The sequence below is a fragment of the Mugil cephalus genome, chromosome 19, assembly GCF_022458985.1.
Source record: "Mugil cephalus isolate CIBA_MC_2020 chromosome 19, CIBA_Mcephalus_1.1, whole genome shotgun sequence".
In the NCBI taxonomy this organism is placed as follows: domain Eukaryota; kingdom Metazoa; phylum Chordata; class Actinopteri; order Mugiliformes; family Mugilidae; genus Mugil; species Mugil cephalus.
Genome location: NC_061788.1, coordinates 21,926,833 through 21,943,298, shown reverse-complemented (window position 1 = coordinate 21,943,298; position 16,466 = coordinate 21,926,833). Strand labels below are relative to the sequence as shown.

The following is a 16,466-nucleotide window of genomic DNA, read 5'->3' as shown; positions in this document are numbered from 1 at the left end:
TTTTTTTTTTTTTTTTTTTTTTCAAGAATAGGTTCTGTTATTTGAGGTAGTTAATATAATGCTGGTGCGTGTTCAGTGTCAGTTTTGTCTGGTAAGTTCTGTTTTAGTTAGTTATTTGGCTCCAAATAAAAAAAAAAATAGCATCAGTTTGGCTAATGTAAGGAAATGGGGACGCATTGTCCATATTTATATACAGTCTATGACATTAACTCACATGACAAAAGCTCCAGAATCATTATCAAGGCCACTATGTTATTTATTTCTGTTCACATTTAAAATGTATATATACATTAACTGACGGGTAACTAAGTTTCAACGTAACATAGATATTGCACTCCTACATCCACCCACATGCCCTTTTTCTTAACCTACTCCATGCTACCCTTGTTTTGAAGGCAAATTCAGGGATTGACTGTCTAGAATGGACCAAAGTTACCCAAAGAACAGGCAGACAGTAGTTCTCATTCCATTTATTAGATATGATTTATAAATAGACACAGACACATATGTTGAAAGTATAAAAAATACAAGATTACAGGATTTTCTAGACATTTTAGTGAGGTCTCGTCTTCATAGCCTTTGACACATTATTTTGACTTGAATGACAAAAATGGAAAAATTCATATATTTTTTTTCTTACACAGCATAGTAGTTTTCACTTTCACAAGTCCATTCATCAAGCAAGTTACTATCATCAATGTCATGTTAAAATAGAAAACAGAATCACATGCAGCCAGCGGGTTTTCACTGAATCTGTACAGCACGTCCTGTCAGTCAAACAATTATAACTCAGTGAAACAAATATACACTATGTGCTTCAAGTTTTATTGTACTTCGTCTTAAAAACTTTAAGGAAAGTTGATATGATGAGGGAAGAATTGAAATAGAGGAATGATTACTGGATAATGACTGGAAGAGAACAGCTTATTCAACCTTTACTGGAACTGAGTCATAAATTTCTTGTCCAGTTGTCAGGGGAGGTCAGTGGAACCATTTTTAAATACTTGGGATATTAGCATTCCAATATATTCACGTTAGGCTCATTTTCATTTTTAAAACTCAACTGTAAGTTTGACATTTTTATCAGTATACTGGCAGGACATTTGAGATTTGGAATGCTACAAAAACAAGGTCAAGAAATGTACTGTATTTGATAAAAGAATGAGGCAATATGTTGCATTAATAAATGTTTCAAAAACTTTTGGAACCAATAAGCAATGTATCTAATCTGACAAAACCAAAAACAGCAGTATAAGTCACACGTGTAATAAACCTAGCGCAGCACAAACACAAGCATTTGAAGCATTTATGTACCATATAGCTACTGTGCCAAATCTGGCTCACCTTGTTCTAAGGACAATAACTCCTGCTGCTAATTCATATAGTTTTATTTGTAAATATATCTAAAAATACAACTCATCAACTTCAGTTTTATAGGAAATTGCATGATTTGTTTGTTATGTACCAAGTTTTATTTTTGTATTAGATAACTCTCACTATTCACAGTGTTGAACTGAACAGTACTGAGCCACACCTTAAGTGCAGCTGGTAACTGGCACCATTTCATAATCCATCTTGAAAGTTACTTTCAAGTCCAAACTGGTCCACTCTCCAGCGCAAAACCGGACAGACCATAACTGAGCCTTTCTCCAAAGTATCCTATGAGACTAGACCATAGGAAGGTTGTCCAGGAGGAAGAAATCTCCTGTCCTAGTAAGATGTGTGCCTATTTTTTTAAGTGATCTTTCAAGTAGCACAACTTTCTCTTTTTTTGTCTTCATGTTGTCTTATGATATAAAGATTTACATCGCCATCAAAAGTTTCATTTTATCTTATCATCTGTGATGTATTTTACAGATCAATAATATAATATAATATAATATAATATAATATAATATAATATAATATAATATAATATAATATAACAGAAACTACTCTTTCTGCAGGAATGTGGTACTTAACTCATTAAACAAATTTGCATAGAAAGTATTTACGTAGCTAAGAAAATAATGTTTCATATTTTCTGCATGATATACCATTTAAGTCACATATGAAAATAGTCATGTTGTACTCACTTTGAGAAATGGACACTCATTTTAAGAGTTTTAAAGACATACAGTACTTGCTAATAATCTGAAAAAATACCAGAATGTCAGTTTGTTGGTACTCTCTACCAAAAGGAATGTGTTGTAACAGTACATGACCAGGATATAGATAAATGACTTATGGTTGATAAAAAGTATGTTCTTTGTACTAAAAACATTCAAATAAATAATGTATTGTACTCATTCTGCACCTGACAGGAAATATTCTGATAAAGAATAATACTGACCAAGCCGACATGAATATATATTATTTTGCTAACAAAATACTTATCTACAAATGTGTTTAATTGGATTGATTTATAAATATGTGTAACAATATATATGTATTTCTATACATATATATTTACAACAAAAGGTGCACTTAAATAATGTCATCAAGAAGATGTGGTGTGCCTACCCAGTCCAACGTCCTGGGCTCTGAGGCCGCCATAATCATGCACATAAACTGTTTTCCGGTCCTCTTATCAATAGGATAAATAGTTGTGGGTGTGAACCTTCTGTTACTTTCCACAAACTCACAGAGCTGCTGATATACCTGTGGATATTCATGCCGTAGGAAAACCCCTCGAATCCTTAATTCTCGTTGTATATTGATAAAACATATTTCTCTGGCCTTTCGACCTTCCTCTCCTTCTTTGTCAATATCTGCTGTTCCTGGTGGTGGAGTAAGGATCAGCGTTTCCATATCACTCTCTTTCTTGTGAACCTTTCTCTCTGGGCTGAAGGAAGCCAGTGCTACCTTTGCATATTTTCTGACAGTTGGAGCTTGGTTCCTTGGTGAAGGCCCATCAGGCAATTGGTCACCAACAGCAATAGATACATTCAAGATGAAACATTCGTTTGGGTCATACTCTTTGCCAGCTTCTTGCAGCTCTTTACAGTACTCCCCTAGGTTGTCCTTGAAGCTTTCAAGCTCTCTGAGGGACAGGTAGGTAGGAGACATAAGTAAACTATCCAGGCCATACTGTAGGAAGCTGCTGGATGATGCAGGGTTTGGAAAGCCAAGAAAGAGAACACCTCTACCTCGAGAAAGGTAGCCAACTTTGGCAATACGGGAGAAGGCTTTGTGGACTTCAACAGTCTCCCGGCAGTGTTTGATGATGTGACGGCATGTGCTACCAATTCTTCCATACAAGCAGCTTTCTTTATGAATGTCCCAGTCCTCCCTGCGACAGTTCCGAGAGCAGTAGTAGGTGTAACAACTGTGACAAGATTTAAAATATAGGCAAGCATTGAACAGGGTCTCTGTCCTTCGACATTTGTTGTTAGAGCACATCATTGTATCGTCCTCATCTGGGCTCTGATCTGGGGAGCACTCATCTGCACTTTTCATTGCATCGCTAGCTCCATCCATATCTCGAAAAGCATCAGGATTCATTCTGATTGAGGTTGGCTGCTTGTCTAGAGGAGCTGGTTCCTCTGTACCTGCCTTTGAGCTCTTTCTGGAAAGAGATACTGCTTCTTCCTCATCAATTAATTTCTTTAGTTGATCCAGAATATCCTCACTTGCCCTTCTACTGGGTGGCTTGTAGTCAGTCACAAGATCAGCCAGAAGCTCATCAAGCTGTTCAAGGCTTTGCTGAAGTGAAGCATTGTCATGTGTCTTCTCTTTGGTCGAGCTTTCAAAGTCTCGCTGTGACATTTCTGCACCCTCAGTGCTTCTGGAGTCAAGAATGTCCCAACTGGCAGACCTTCCTTCAGTCTTATTAAGGTTTCCTGGCCGAATGTCATTGTCGGTGATTGTTATCTCAGGAGTGACAAACCAGAGTTTACTAGCAATGCTCTTTGATGTCTCAGTTGGACTTTTGTCAATCAGTGAGTTATCAGACATTGATAAGGCTGCATAGCGTCTTGGCGAGCTAGAGAGATTGACTACCACTGGTTGTGGTTTGTCTTCTGTGGCTGTGGCAGGTCTCCTTGAGTCAAGGAGATCATCGTAGCTCTGACCTCGCTGTACAGGAAGTGGTTGTTCCCTCTCCACACGTGAGTTGAGAATATTATCCCAAGACCTTGAGTATGACTTTGAGTCTGTGCCAATTCTTTGGGGTTCTACACACGGGTTGGCATACCATGGAGTTAACACAGGCTCCTGCCGAACTCTGGTTGGAGTGACTTGGGATACGTAAGAGGCAGGATTGGTGGAGTAACCGGATGCATCTGAGCCATACCAGTCATCTGTTTGTGCCTGAACAACTCTAGCATGTCTTCGGCCCTCTGTGTAATATGCTCTTGCTGGGACATGGTGCTCTGGTGGCATCGCATACATGTCACTGGAATAATAAAACCGTGGCGGAGCAGTTTGAATTTGATAAGACCTTGGATCATCCCCATAAAATATTCTTGTTGGTGGTGTCTGTATGATGTATGGACCTGGTTCGTTTGCTGCATAGGGTTTGGGATACCCTGTCTGCACAGAATATGGATAAGTCTCCATCTCAGAATAATATGGTCTTGTAGCTACAGCATGTACCATTCGAGTCCTTGGATCTTGCACATATTGCACTTTTGGAGTGTATGCTTGTCCTGGTGTGTAACGTTCATCATGAAAGTAAGAACTTGGTTGTGGTGGAGCAGTTGTAACATATCTCCCTGGGTCATCTGCATAAAAGAACTTGGTTGGCACATTAGGACTGGAATGAGCTCTGCGTTCCCTACCATAGTAATCACCTGATGAAGGCATTCTTTGCAAGGGAATCTCCATAGGTTGTAAATAACTATTTGGCATGCTGCGGGAATATTGATAAGCTTGTCTACTCTCTGTGCCTAATGAGTCAGTGGGAGTCGGTGTTCTAGAGTAGGAGAAATGGCGTGGCACAGTCAGACTCCTATTCCCCCCGCTGCGGTGCCTCTGCCACGGTATGTCCATGTGAGGTGTAGCCTGTTTCTGTCCTGAATGATGTAAAGCTGCATCATCAGGTTTGATGTCCACCCGACACCTGACGTGAGGACTAGTTGCTGGTTTATCCAGACCTCCATCCTCAAAATTATCAGCAGCGTAGTGAGGGGAATATCTACTGCTGTCACTCATTTGTGGCTGCAACTTTATAGGATGTACTTCTGGCATATGAGCCCTAGCTGCAGCATAGGAAGACTCCCTACGTGGTGATACTTCTGGTCTCCAGCGAGAGTCTCTCTGAGCCCTTTGGGACTCTCTGCCCTTTCTCCCAGAAGATGAGGACCCTTCAAAAGACACAGGGGTGAGGTTGGTCTGGACCCGAGGGGCACTTTTTGACCTAGTCCTTCTTTTTTGTTCAGGGACAACTGCTTCACTGGCCATATCTGTAGCCACTGGTTGAGGAGTCAACCTGTGGCTGAAAATGTCTGGAGCAGAAAACCGGTATCTTTGCTGACGGCCCAAGGCATTCCAGGCCACATCCTGGTTGGCGGCCTGCCTATCAGCCTTCCTGTATGGGGACTCCATTGAGTATTTGTGTAATTTGGGGTACTCCAATGACTTATAGTCGAAGGTACGACAGTGCCTCTTATTGACTTTGCTCTTACTGTCCTCCAGTGTGCTGTAATTTATGGAATCACATTGTTTGGAGGGTTGCAAGGACCTGTAGTTCGAAGAAATGGGGATCACTTTTATATCTTGATAAACAGTTGATACCAGTATGTCAGGTGGGTCTGTGCGTGTCATCTTAAAGGGATTCTTCTAGTTTTCTCCATCAAGTTGCTTTAATGATGATGTTGCCTGGAGAGGTATAGAAAAAATCTTAGTTAATAACATTTCTCTTTCCAATTCAAATTAGTGCAACAAGTTTTAATGAAAATCTAACATGCTGATTGGTTAGTGCAATGAAATTCAGGTATCTTGAAAGAGTGTACCTTCAGTCTTTACAGATGTACCTAAAGATTTTACTATTTCATTAATTATTACTTACTAAGTGCGTGTTAAGCAAAATGAATACATATACTTTTAGAAAACAGTGTAGTGATCCAATTCCAATGACACTGGTAATCATGAAGTGTATGGAAAGACTGGTGTTGCAACATATCAAGGCCCAACATATCAAAAGACGACGCCATCTCCATAGCCCTCCACACAAATCTCAGCCACACTGAAAGCCCCCATACATACGTCAGGATGCTGTTTGTTGACTTCAGCTCGGCATTCAACTCCATCAGCCCCAGCTGACTGGTCAACAAATTACAAAAACTGCATTTTGGAGGAGCCCCCTTCTGTCATGGACTTCCTGACAGATAGATCTCAGCACCTCAGGATGGGCACCACCACATACTTCATCATGGTCCTCAACACCCGAGTGCCACAGGGCTGTGTCCTGAGGCCCGCTCTTTTCATGCTGTACACCAACGACTGCGTCGCCACCTGAGACTAATTTGCTCATCAAATTTGCTCACGATACCATCATTGTGGCGCTGATCAGCAGAGGAAAAGGTGCAGTGACAATCACCTCAACCTCAATACCAGAAAGACCAAAGAAATCATCTTTGATTTTATGAGGTTGAGGACACATGTCCAAGCCTCAACAGACAGGTGGTGGAGTGGCTCATAGACTTCAAGTTCCTCAGTCTGCACATCTCAGAGGACTTGGGCTGGACTTGGTGAGAATATGTAATTCTCATTCTGAACTGAGTGTGAAGGAAAAAAAAACTTACAGCCTTATGGGCTACTACAGAAAATGGTATGTTCAGGCAATGCGACTAAAGTATGCTGATATGGAAATTCTAAGGCAAAGGTTTTAGTATATACTGTATGAACTTTGAATGACCAGTTTTCCCTTTTTCAGTTGTAGTGCTATTTAGTGTGTCACAGTCAACTTTAAGTGGAGTGTGTGTTACCTGGAACTTCTTACATTTCATGTTTGGATCACTTCCAATTTGGCCTTCAAGCAAAACTGTGAATTTGGTGTTACAATTGACACACTTAAATCCCTGTGCAGAGATACAATTTGCTCCTTCCAACAAAGCAGCCTGCGATTGCAAACTTAATTTGGTTTCTCTTTGTAGAATAATAATAGGAAAGGTTATTTATTTCAACCTAAAACTGATCTACACTAAAATGATTCACATTATCAGAAAGTCTTCCTTTCCCAAACCACTGAATACTCCTGAAGTTAGTAAAGCTTGAAAGAATTTGACAGACTGGAGCAAACTATTCTGAGATCCTTTTGATGTTTGTCTTCTTTCCTCCTCTGCAGAAGAAAACATTCATTTGAAGGCTAAAATAACTTCTTGTAAAGAATTCTGGCTTGATGCTGGCACACCACAATAGAAATATAAGAGTCTAAATCTGTCTAAATGTGCATCCAAGCATCCAGGACAGATAATCTGCATGACATCAAACAGTGCAGCAACTATATGAAACATTCAAATTTAAGTTTTTGGGTGTATGAGCACTGAGAGGGATTCACACTGAGTTACACCAGTTGATTTTAATGGCAGTATTGAGAAAAGCATGTGACCAGTTCTGTAAATTTGTAATAGTAGCGGAGGCCGTTTTGTGATCTTAATCCTGTGTGAATCTGTAATATGCAAGGTAAAAACTACACCAAAAATGACCTACACTATTTCTTGTAACACAGAGGTCCTGTGACGATGCTATTTATGAAGGATGTGCTGTAAATTAAAGTTTGGACAGATGTTAGGGGGCAATGTTGAGATGCTGCTGACCCATTCACCCATTTAGACAAATGAAATCATAAATCAAGCATTAATGTGTTCATCAGCAAAGGTAGAGCTGATTTAAATACTGACAGGTTGTTTGTAATTTCAATACTATCAAAAATAAATAAATATAAAAAAATATTATCCATTAGAATTTGTAGAGTAATTAAGACTGTCAAAACATGTAAATTGTCCTCTGACATGTAGTGAAGTGAGGTGGAAAGTAGCAGAGACAAAACTATGTATAGTGCAAATGCGAATGCACCACATGAAACACAGATGTAGCGGCAGAATTTATGAATCACAGGATGTACCCAAGTAAAACTAATCTCGTGCAAATAGGGCTAAAGATGCCATGAGAACATTATTGGGATCACAGTTATCTTACACTGCACTTTAATACAGTGTGCAAGCATGAACACTGCAATGCAGTGCAGTGCGTAGACTCACTGACAGTTTTGCAGTGTAATGCTTGTGACAGAACTTGTAAAGAAAGCCTGCCTGAAAAGAAAAAAAACAAATGGATTTAAAATATTTTAGAAAGTGGCTTTGCAATCTTTCGAATTTGCAATTTTAGGTGGGAAGAACCCCGGCTTAGAGCAGACGGAAGATGTTTTCAAATTTTGGCAGCTTAGTGTGGGTGTAGAATTTCTTTATTATCTCTTTTGTTGCAGTGATTCATCAGTTCAGCCACATTTGCTTCCACTGCTAATTCTGCTACTATGCTGTAAGGAAAGCCAACATTTCTTAAGTAATTACAGCGCTGACTAAAAGGCTTGTATTCAAGCATGTGAGCATCTGTACTACACAGTTTAGGTTGCTGGTAGGTGGTGTATAAAGTTATTTGTAAGCAAAAGAAGTAGTTTTCTATGCAATAAATGTGTTAGTGATGTCATCAAATATCCTGAAATGACCGTTAACAGCCTTTGTGTTATCACATGAATCATCTCCTGCTGATTGATAAATTATGGTGATTGGTGCCTCTAATCAAGATACAGAATAATAACTCAATGAAATTTTTTATTTATTTTTTTTTTTGTTAAAATCTGATCTGAATTCATGGGAAGTTTTATAAAATGAATGGAGAAGATCAAAAGTTTCTAATTCCAAAGAGGTAGAAATGAAAAGATGGGTTACATAATAACAAAAAAATACAAGCTGCTACAACCTGTGTGAGACCACCTCAGGAGTGGGGCCTGACCCAGATTTAGCAACTGGTCGAGCAGACGCTCAGTCCAGAGCAGATGGGGGACGATTACAGTGTTGACATGGCTGATGTCTTCCTAAAATGTTGTGGCAGCTGCAGTCAAGTGCACATTTGTAATGTGTCCCTATAAAGGAATGCAACTGTCAGTGTGCTGTGTGTAACAGTTCAGAAGGTCACTTCGCAATTAATGTGAACAAAGAACTACAAGGGTTACTTCGTTCCATCATACTGTAAACACTCACTACAAACTACTTCATGGTGGACTACTACAGGTTAGGGGACCACTTTCTCTTTAAACAGACTTTGTTACGGAAGGGTGAACAGCTCCTCAAAAATGAAGCAGACAGACAGAATCACACATCCCTGATCTGGCTTTGTCTGGCCGGTGTTAGTGGATTAAACACTAAAGTACACTTCAAATAGTTTTTTGTCAAGGATAGTTTCTCTCATTTTATTTCATTAACATGATATTGAATCATACTCAAATGTCAAATTCTCTGATAAGTTTTGTTTTAGTTATAAAAACAGGACGTGACCTCGTGATGACTGCCGGTTGCCATGCCAACCGCTCCGTAAGCGCTTCCTTGAGAGTAGGAAAAAATAAATAAAGAAAGTAAACAGAGGTAAAGTACAGAGTACAATCCAACGTTTCCTTGTAACTGGTGGAGGTAGAACAGAGCTCAGTATTAATTAAACGAGAACGTGAATGCGTCACTCTGCACTGCGCAGACTCTAGCTAGTGGTGCCCGTATCCATATTCAACAAGACTGAACATAAAAAGAGTGAACATCAGTAGTAATAAAATTACGCTATGGCACAGAAGGTTAAAAATATCCCCCCTTTTTTGGAGTATGGCTTCTGAAAAGCCCTTCAGCCACAGCTGCATATAGTGAGTGTTACCCTGTCTTTGAAAGTCACTTCTCCTGCAGGGACTTCAGAAGGCGACTGTCACTGACAGTAAGAATCCAGGGCTAGTGCTGACAATAATATACCATGTGTCTTCTCCATGTGAAATCATTCCTCTAGTCATGAACACATGGCATATAAAGACCCGGTCAAAGCCTCTAACTGGCCTTTCTTTCAAAGAGATGGATACCGGAGGTCACTTCACCAGTAGTGTAGTAGTATAACTTCTGGTCAGTGAGCATCGTGAGCACTGCTTTTTATGGTGCATTCTGGGTAATCCGCTGAAGCCACTGCACCACTGGCACTGAACACCCTAGAAAATATCTGACTCCCCGGGCAGAACTAATTCGTCCTCTCTAGAATAACCCTCCCCCAACATCAGCATTCAACACTACACACTGACTTCACTCCACCCTCATCCATTTACACTGAGTTTTATCTTTTATCGTCATATCTTTCTGTGTGAAACCTTGGGAAACAGGAGGTAGCAGGGCCCCAATTTGTACAAGGTTTTTAGGGTAGTTATAGTGTTTGTACCTAAAATTCTTCATTCTTTAAAGAATGAAGAAAGAACGCTTAAGCAAGTAGTCCTATAACCCCACCTGCACTTACACCCCCAAACATCTGACCAATACATGTGTGGGGAGAAGGGGTTTCAGACTTCACGTGTCTTGATTTGCACAAGGCAGGATACGATCCTCTCAAATGTCTTTGTCTTTCACTGGACAATGTTTCTCTGCACTGTAGCTGCAGTGAAAGCCACCGAGTAGCTCATGAAAAAGAAGCAGGGATTAATCAGACCTCACTGGGTCACCTGGGTGACAGGGGCTTAAAAGACCTGAAATGCCCTATGGCACCAGGAACACAATTCTACCTGTTTTAATGTGATTAATCAGATGTAGCACATTATGTGAGGACAGTTACACATGACACAGGGACACTAAACTGCATGAGCAAGAACAGCACAGATCAATAAGGACCACTATAAAGATTAAGAATCCCACCATTTTTACTGGGAACACATTGCACCGTGCTGCTGTACTTCAGGTTAGTCCTCAGTATTTGCACTTGATTTTCAGATTAGAAAGTAAAGCTTAACAATGTTGCTTGACGCAACTAGACTAGATGCATAAATGTTTGAAGTAAGAGCACAAGCACTAAGGAGCACAATTAATTAGTGCATGCCGTATGGTATATCATGACAATGTAATGATTGAAATGTATAAAAACAATATAATGCTTGGATCTGCAAGCATTATATTGAAATTCAAATAAACACGGTGTACACCAAAGATCTCTACATAGCAAGGTCAGAGAGTGGAACAGAAGCACAGAGTCTTCCATGGAGTTGCCTATAGCAAAATTAGGTTACATGTCATTCTCTTGTTCATACAGTTTACATAGGGAGTCAGATGACTAACCATACACATGAATGCTGTTTAAAAAAATAAAATAATAATAATAATAATAAATAAAAATAAAGAAAAGAAATGGGAACCAATACTGAGCAACATGTTAACAATGGGTAGCAAGGTCCATTATAATTCAGTGGGCAATGTTTTGTTACTGCTCCATGACCCACAGCACTCTAAATAAAGAAGCTGTTAGTTGAGGGTCAAATAATTGGGCCTTTCAAGCCTGAGAGGATATGATGAAATTGTGTTATTTCACTTCAGCAGTGGGCCACTGGAGTGAACATTTGAATTATAAACAGGAAACTGACTATTTTATTGTGTAGTATTTAACTCTGCTGCCGGTGTTGCGGTTGTGCATGGGTGGTGTCTTTAAACACAAACTTTATTGGTGTGGGGCATCCCAGTGAATTCATGCAGTGATCACAATCTCAGTTCATAATCAAGTTATAATGGATGTGCTTCATGTCAATAATCACACCCCTGCTGAAACCAATATGCATGTGCCCTTTAACAAATTCTGTCCAAAAAGAAAACTAAACATGATTTATTCATTTAACTCGTTCTTAGTAAAGATGAGATTTACTCGTCAGTGACTATGGATATGGATATTTCCTCTGATATCTTGTCTATTATTGATCTCTGTGACTATTACGAGCACCCCTTTTTAATAGAGAAACACACAGAACAAAAAGTTCCTGCTCTCTCTAAGCAACACTGTACAACAACGGTGCAACGGTGATGTAGATTTGTAAGCACCATCTCTTTGCCTGCCCCTAATTCCAGTGGAGTATCCTCTGGTGACACGTGATTCAGCCTCTTGACTGAAGTATGCCATTACATGCGAGCTGCCAAGCTGACTCTTGAGCTCAATAAACGCTCTTTCCTGCTCAGAATCCTGAATCCATTTGCAGGATTGCCTCATGAATCTCTTCAATGCTTATGATGTAGTAGCCACATTGGAGATAAATCAGCTGTAGTTCTCTCGCCCTGAGAAGCTCCTAACATTAGCAGTGTTTCTCAGACACCGCAAACAGCCAGAGTTCTCTATTCTATTAGTGTTTGATTTTGTTTCACCAGCAAAATTTCACTCATAATGTAGCCCTCAAACACACGTTCTGTCCAAAGACCTGAAAGTGTGGACGCTTGTTGCTACCCAGTGTCCAGTACTTTTCCAGTATTCATTATGGCATTATATTGCTCCTGAACGTCATCTAAAGACGTCATCAGACATTGTAAAATTATTCCCAGTGGCAATGTCAAGTACTTTTAAAACCTAAAAATGGTTTCATATCATGCGTAACATCCGTCACTTACTACACCAGAGCCCAGAATGTGTCACAGCCAGTGGCTCAGCCAATGGGTTGCAGCTCCCATTCCTGGTGGTCTGGATTCATTATATGTTGTAAATATTACTGTGGAATTCTTATCATTTCTGTGGATATGCCAGCAGAATATTCTCTCACTTCACTCTTCACTCTGCAGCATCTCATGTGTTCTACTGGATTCACAATCTGGTACATGACAAGGCGTCTATTTAAGCAGACGTTTGTTATACGGTGAACTACCATGCTGGAAGTTGCCATTAGTGTGGCTCACGGTGTGACTAAAGAGATACACATGGCAGCCAGTAATGTTCAATCTGATTGTGGCACTCAAACTATGACTGACTGGTAAAGAGCCCACAGTGTGCCAAGAAATTATTCCCTACACTACAGTATAGGATAGATCACCACCACCAGGCTGGGCTGCTGACACAAGGCACATTGGGTCTTTGGATATGACCTACCATCCTTAGCGTCAGCAGAAATGAGGATTCAGACTATGGGGGCTACATTTTTCCAGTCTTCACCTGTCTAGTTCTGGGAAGTCTGTCCCGCTACTTCCTTACTTGTACACAGCAGTGTCAGGGTGAAGGCTGAGAAAGAAGGTGGAAATAAGGGGTTTTCTTCACACATCCCCGTGTCCAGTCTTTCACACACAGTGCAGGGGATTAAGATAATCCTGTTATCTGTCTGACATTCTCAATCATAGCATGTTGGATTGCTCTGCTGCAGTGACGCGACATGTCACAAGTTGAGGGGTGAATTTCCTAAATAAACACCCAACCTCTCTGTCCATGGAGCAGCTCCCTTTAGACTCTTCATCTCATCTAATCCCATCTTCTATATCCGCTTTTCCTCTAAAGGATTGCGGGGTGCTGGAGCCTATCCCAGCTGTCATCAGACGAGAGGCAAGGTACACCCTGGACAGGTCTCCAGTCTATTGCAGGGCTGACACAGAGGGACAGACAACCATTCACACTCACACCTATGGTCAATTTAGGATCACCAGTGAACCTAATGAGTATGTGTTTAGACAGTGGGAGAGGAAGCCATAGTTTTTTAGATTCATTTGTACTTAATTTGTTAAATGTCTCTTTGTCTGGATTGAGGGACATTGTCATACACGTGGAAACAACGATTTCCACCACATAAAGAATCTAATTCACGTCAATTTTATTCATATAGCATCAATAACACTTCAAATTATCTTGTGGCACTTCACAGAATCCGGAGTCTGAAACTCCCAGATCGAGCAAGAATGAAACAGTTTCAAGGAAAAACTCCTACTACTTTTAACAGGAATAAACCTTGAGCAGAATCCAGTTCATATGGAGGGACCCATATGATAGCGGCATTAGGTGAGAATAGAAGAGAGGAAAGAGGAAAGGAGACTATTATATGGTATAAGTTATTATTAATTCTTGATGAGCCTCTGGCACTGTCCCCACATGCTAACTGTACTATATAGATATTTGTCCTGTCACTGTGGATTATGCCATCCCTTTGACACATCTGGATGAGTGGGTGTGTACAAGGGCACAGCTCTACACTGGTTTTCATTTTTCATCCCATCTCAAACACAGAGCAATATCAGTGACTCAAGGTAAGCTCTCCTCTTCCTCTAAACCCAGAGATCAATTAAAAATATGATTAAGAAGTTTAATATCTCTCATCACTTCTATGCCGACGATGCACAACTGTACTTGAAAGTGAACTGTAGGATTCCCTAGCTGTGAACAACTGTGAAATATCTATGAGATCGTGATTACCCATTTGAGTACTGTAAGGACATCAAAACATCAATTTTACAAAACTACCACAATGTCCATCACTACGGATCTCATAACTCCCTTCACTGATAACCCAACCCAACAGACAAGGTCAAGACAGCTACAATCCTCAGAATCTGAAATGACTATTTGGTGGTCGGCACAATGATGTTTGACCAACAAACTAACTGGATGAACTGTAGAGAATTTAGTGATCATCTAAATTTTCATAGTGCCATCATCAGGTCACAATTGTTGCTTTTTCAATACTTGTTTATAATTTTATTAACAATATCATTGTCAGTGTGTTAGCATGCTGACTAGGGCTGGGTTTATTTGAAATTGCATCTAAAATGAATGAGGGCAGAGAAGAGATGACAAAAAAAGAAAACGCACATAAAAGATGTGAAAGAGGTAGAGGTACAATATTCTGGAATTGCCACAAATCTCCGAAACCGATGGCAATGTGAGTTTTAGTTTTCGGTAATAATGTTTTAAAAACTGAAATACCTTTAACTGAACGGATAAAGAATCAAATCAAATCGGATAAGAAAACCCTACCCTACAAAATTATGTAAGACAACCCACAATTTACATGATTCTAGTCAGAAACCTCACTCCTTGCCCCGCCTCTCTGCATCACTTTCACTGGTTCCAGAGTTTCTTGGTGTAGGTTTGTGTAGAATTTAGCATTTAACTGAGCGAAATACAAAGTTTGAACCTCCTCACCTCCCCAGTGAACCCGCCACATGAACAAAATGTACTCTAGGGAAAGGTGTGACTACATTCAATTTCACTGAGACTACTGTGACATTTGAATTGATGCGTTTTTGGCATGGATGTGTGTTGGGCCTGGCCTTTGCTGCAGTTTCCTTGCTCTGCCACATCAGTCTTCAGAGTCATGCCTGTATTTAGCCACCTGGGGAGCATTTAGCTGCTATCTCTTGGTCCCACCTTACTAAAACGAGGAATTACTTGTGCTGAAAGAATTTAATTGCAAAGTCATTTACCAAAACTGAATGAATCGTAATAAAAACTAGGGGATGTGGTATGAGTAAGCTATTCGGTATTTTTATTTATTTAGTATTTAATCCGTTCAGTAAATTAAAAATGTGCAAATGAAGTTCTCAAGTTCTTGAAATTGCTCCAGTTTTGAAGTCTACTATAACTGGTTGTAATCAGTCAGTCTATCTGTTTATCTACCTGTCTTCCTGCACACACATCCTACTGTGGCCTCTGTAAAACTCTGACTGCAACATCTGGCTAAGCTAAGATCTGCCGGTCTTCTCACGACGAAATTCCTAACGAGCCATGCAACCTCCGCAAATCTGCAACTGGGCAGTGCTGGAGGCCCGTCTCGTTAGACATGATATGAACTTGGGTGGTAGAGCGATGCATCAAGTTCGAGCAAGCGTCGCATTGACGCGCTGAGCTAGCACAGGCTGCGTAGTGTAACCTGACTGCTGCATGAAGGGCTGCTGGAGCTGGAGCTGGAGCCAGAATCCTGATGAGGATGATGTCAGTGTACGAGGATGGGAACACGTTAGACCAAAATCAGCGGCAGCGAAATGACTGCACTAACCCTCCGGTCTCCCATCCCTCCGTGCTCAGAATGCGATCACAAACACAACGACGCTTTTTGCAATCTCCGAATGGTTAAATGCAATTCACTACAGCACAGACCTGAGACCTGGGAGCAGGATGCGCGGATCAGCCCGTGTGCGCGTCGCCGTGATGTCAAATTAAGCGGAGATTGAGAGGAGAGACGATCCGACGCGATGTTTTGCAGTTACTGGATATAAAACCGCATCGTCTGGTGTGTGTATGTCCGCACAGAGCCACAAACCCGGCGCTGCAAATCAAAAGCTTCATTTCTTACCGCATCAGTCCAGACTCCCAGCTTGTGCCTATCCATTTTAGTCAGGGACGCGATGCGAGGCAGTGGTTAGTGGATAGTGGTTTCCCAATGACGACATCGGACATGTGCAAAAGGTAAAACTGCAATATGCGCCTTATTGGTCAGACCGAGAGGTTTTTTTTCCCTCTCTCCTCCTCCCTAACGTTACAACGTTAGTGGATTGCTGCGCAACCCCGCTGCACCATCCACATCTATG

At 40.6% G+C, this 16,466-nt stretch overlaps 1 protein-coding gene across 2 annotated transcripts; it reads right to left on the bottom strand.

Moving 5' to 3' along the window:
- Positions 1-454: 454 nt before the first annotated feature.
- ajm1 (apical junction component 1 homolog) lies at positions 455-16,464 on the bottom strand. 2 transcript variants are annotated; one of them, XM_047568913.1, is made up of 2 exons: positions 16,232-16,464; positions 455-5,799 (listed from the first exon to the last, which is right to left on the bottom strand). In XM_047568913.1, exon 2 carries the CDS (start codon positions 5,743-5,745, stop codon positions 2,467-2,469), a length of 3,279 nt encoding a protein of 1,092 aa, XP_047424869.1. In that variant the 5' UTR covers positions 5,746-5,799; positions 16,232-16,464; the 3' UTR covers positions 455-2,466. The 2 variants fall into 2 exon arrangements, with proteins under 2 accessions (XP_047424869.1, XP_047424870.1); XM_047568914.1 differs by lacking the exon at positions 16,232-16,464 and adding an exon at positions 16,036-16,225.
- Positions 16,465-16,466: the final 2 nt, after the last annotated feature.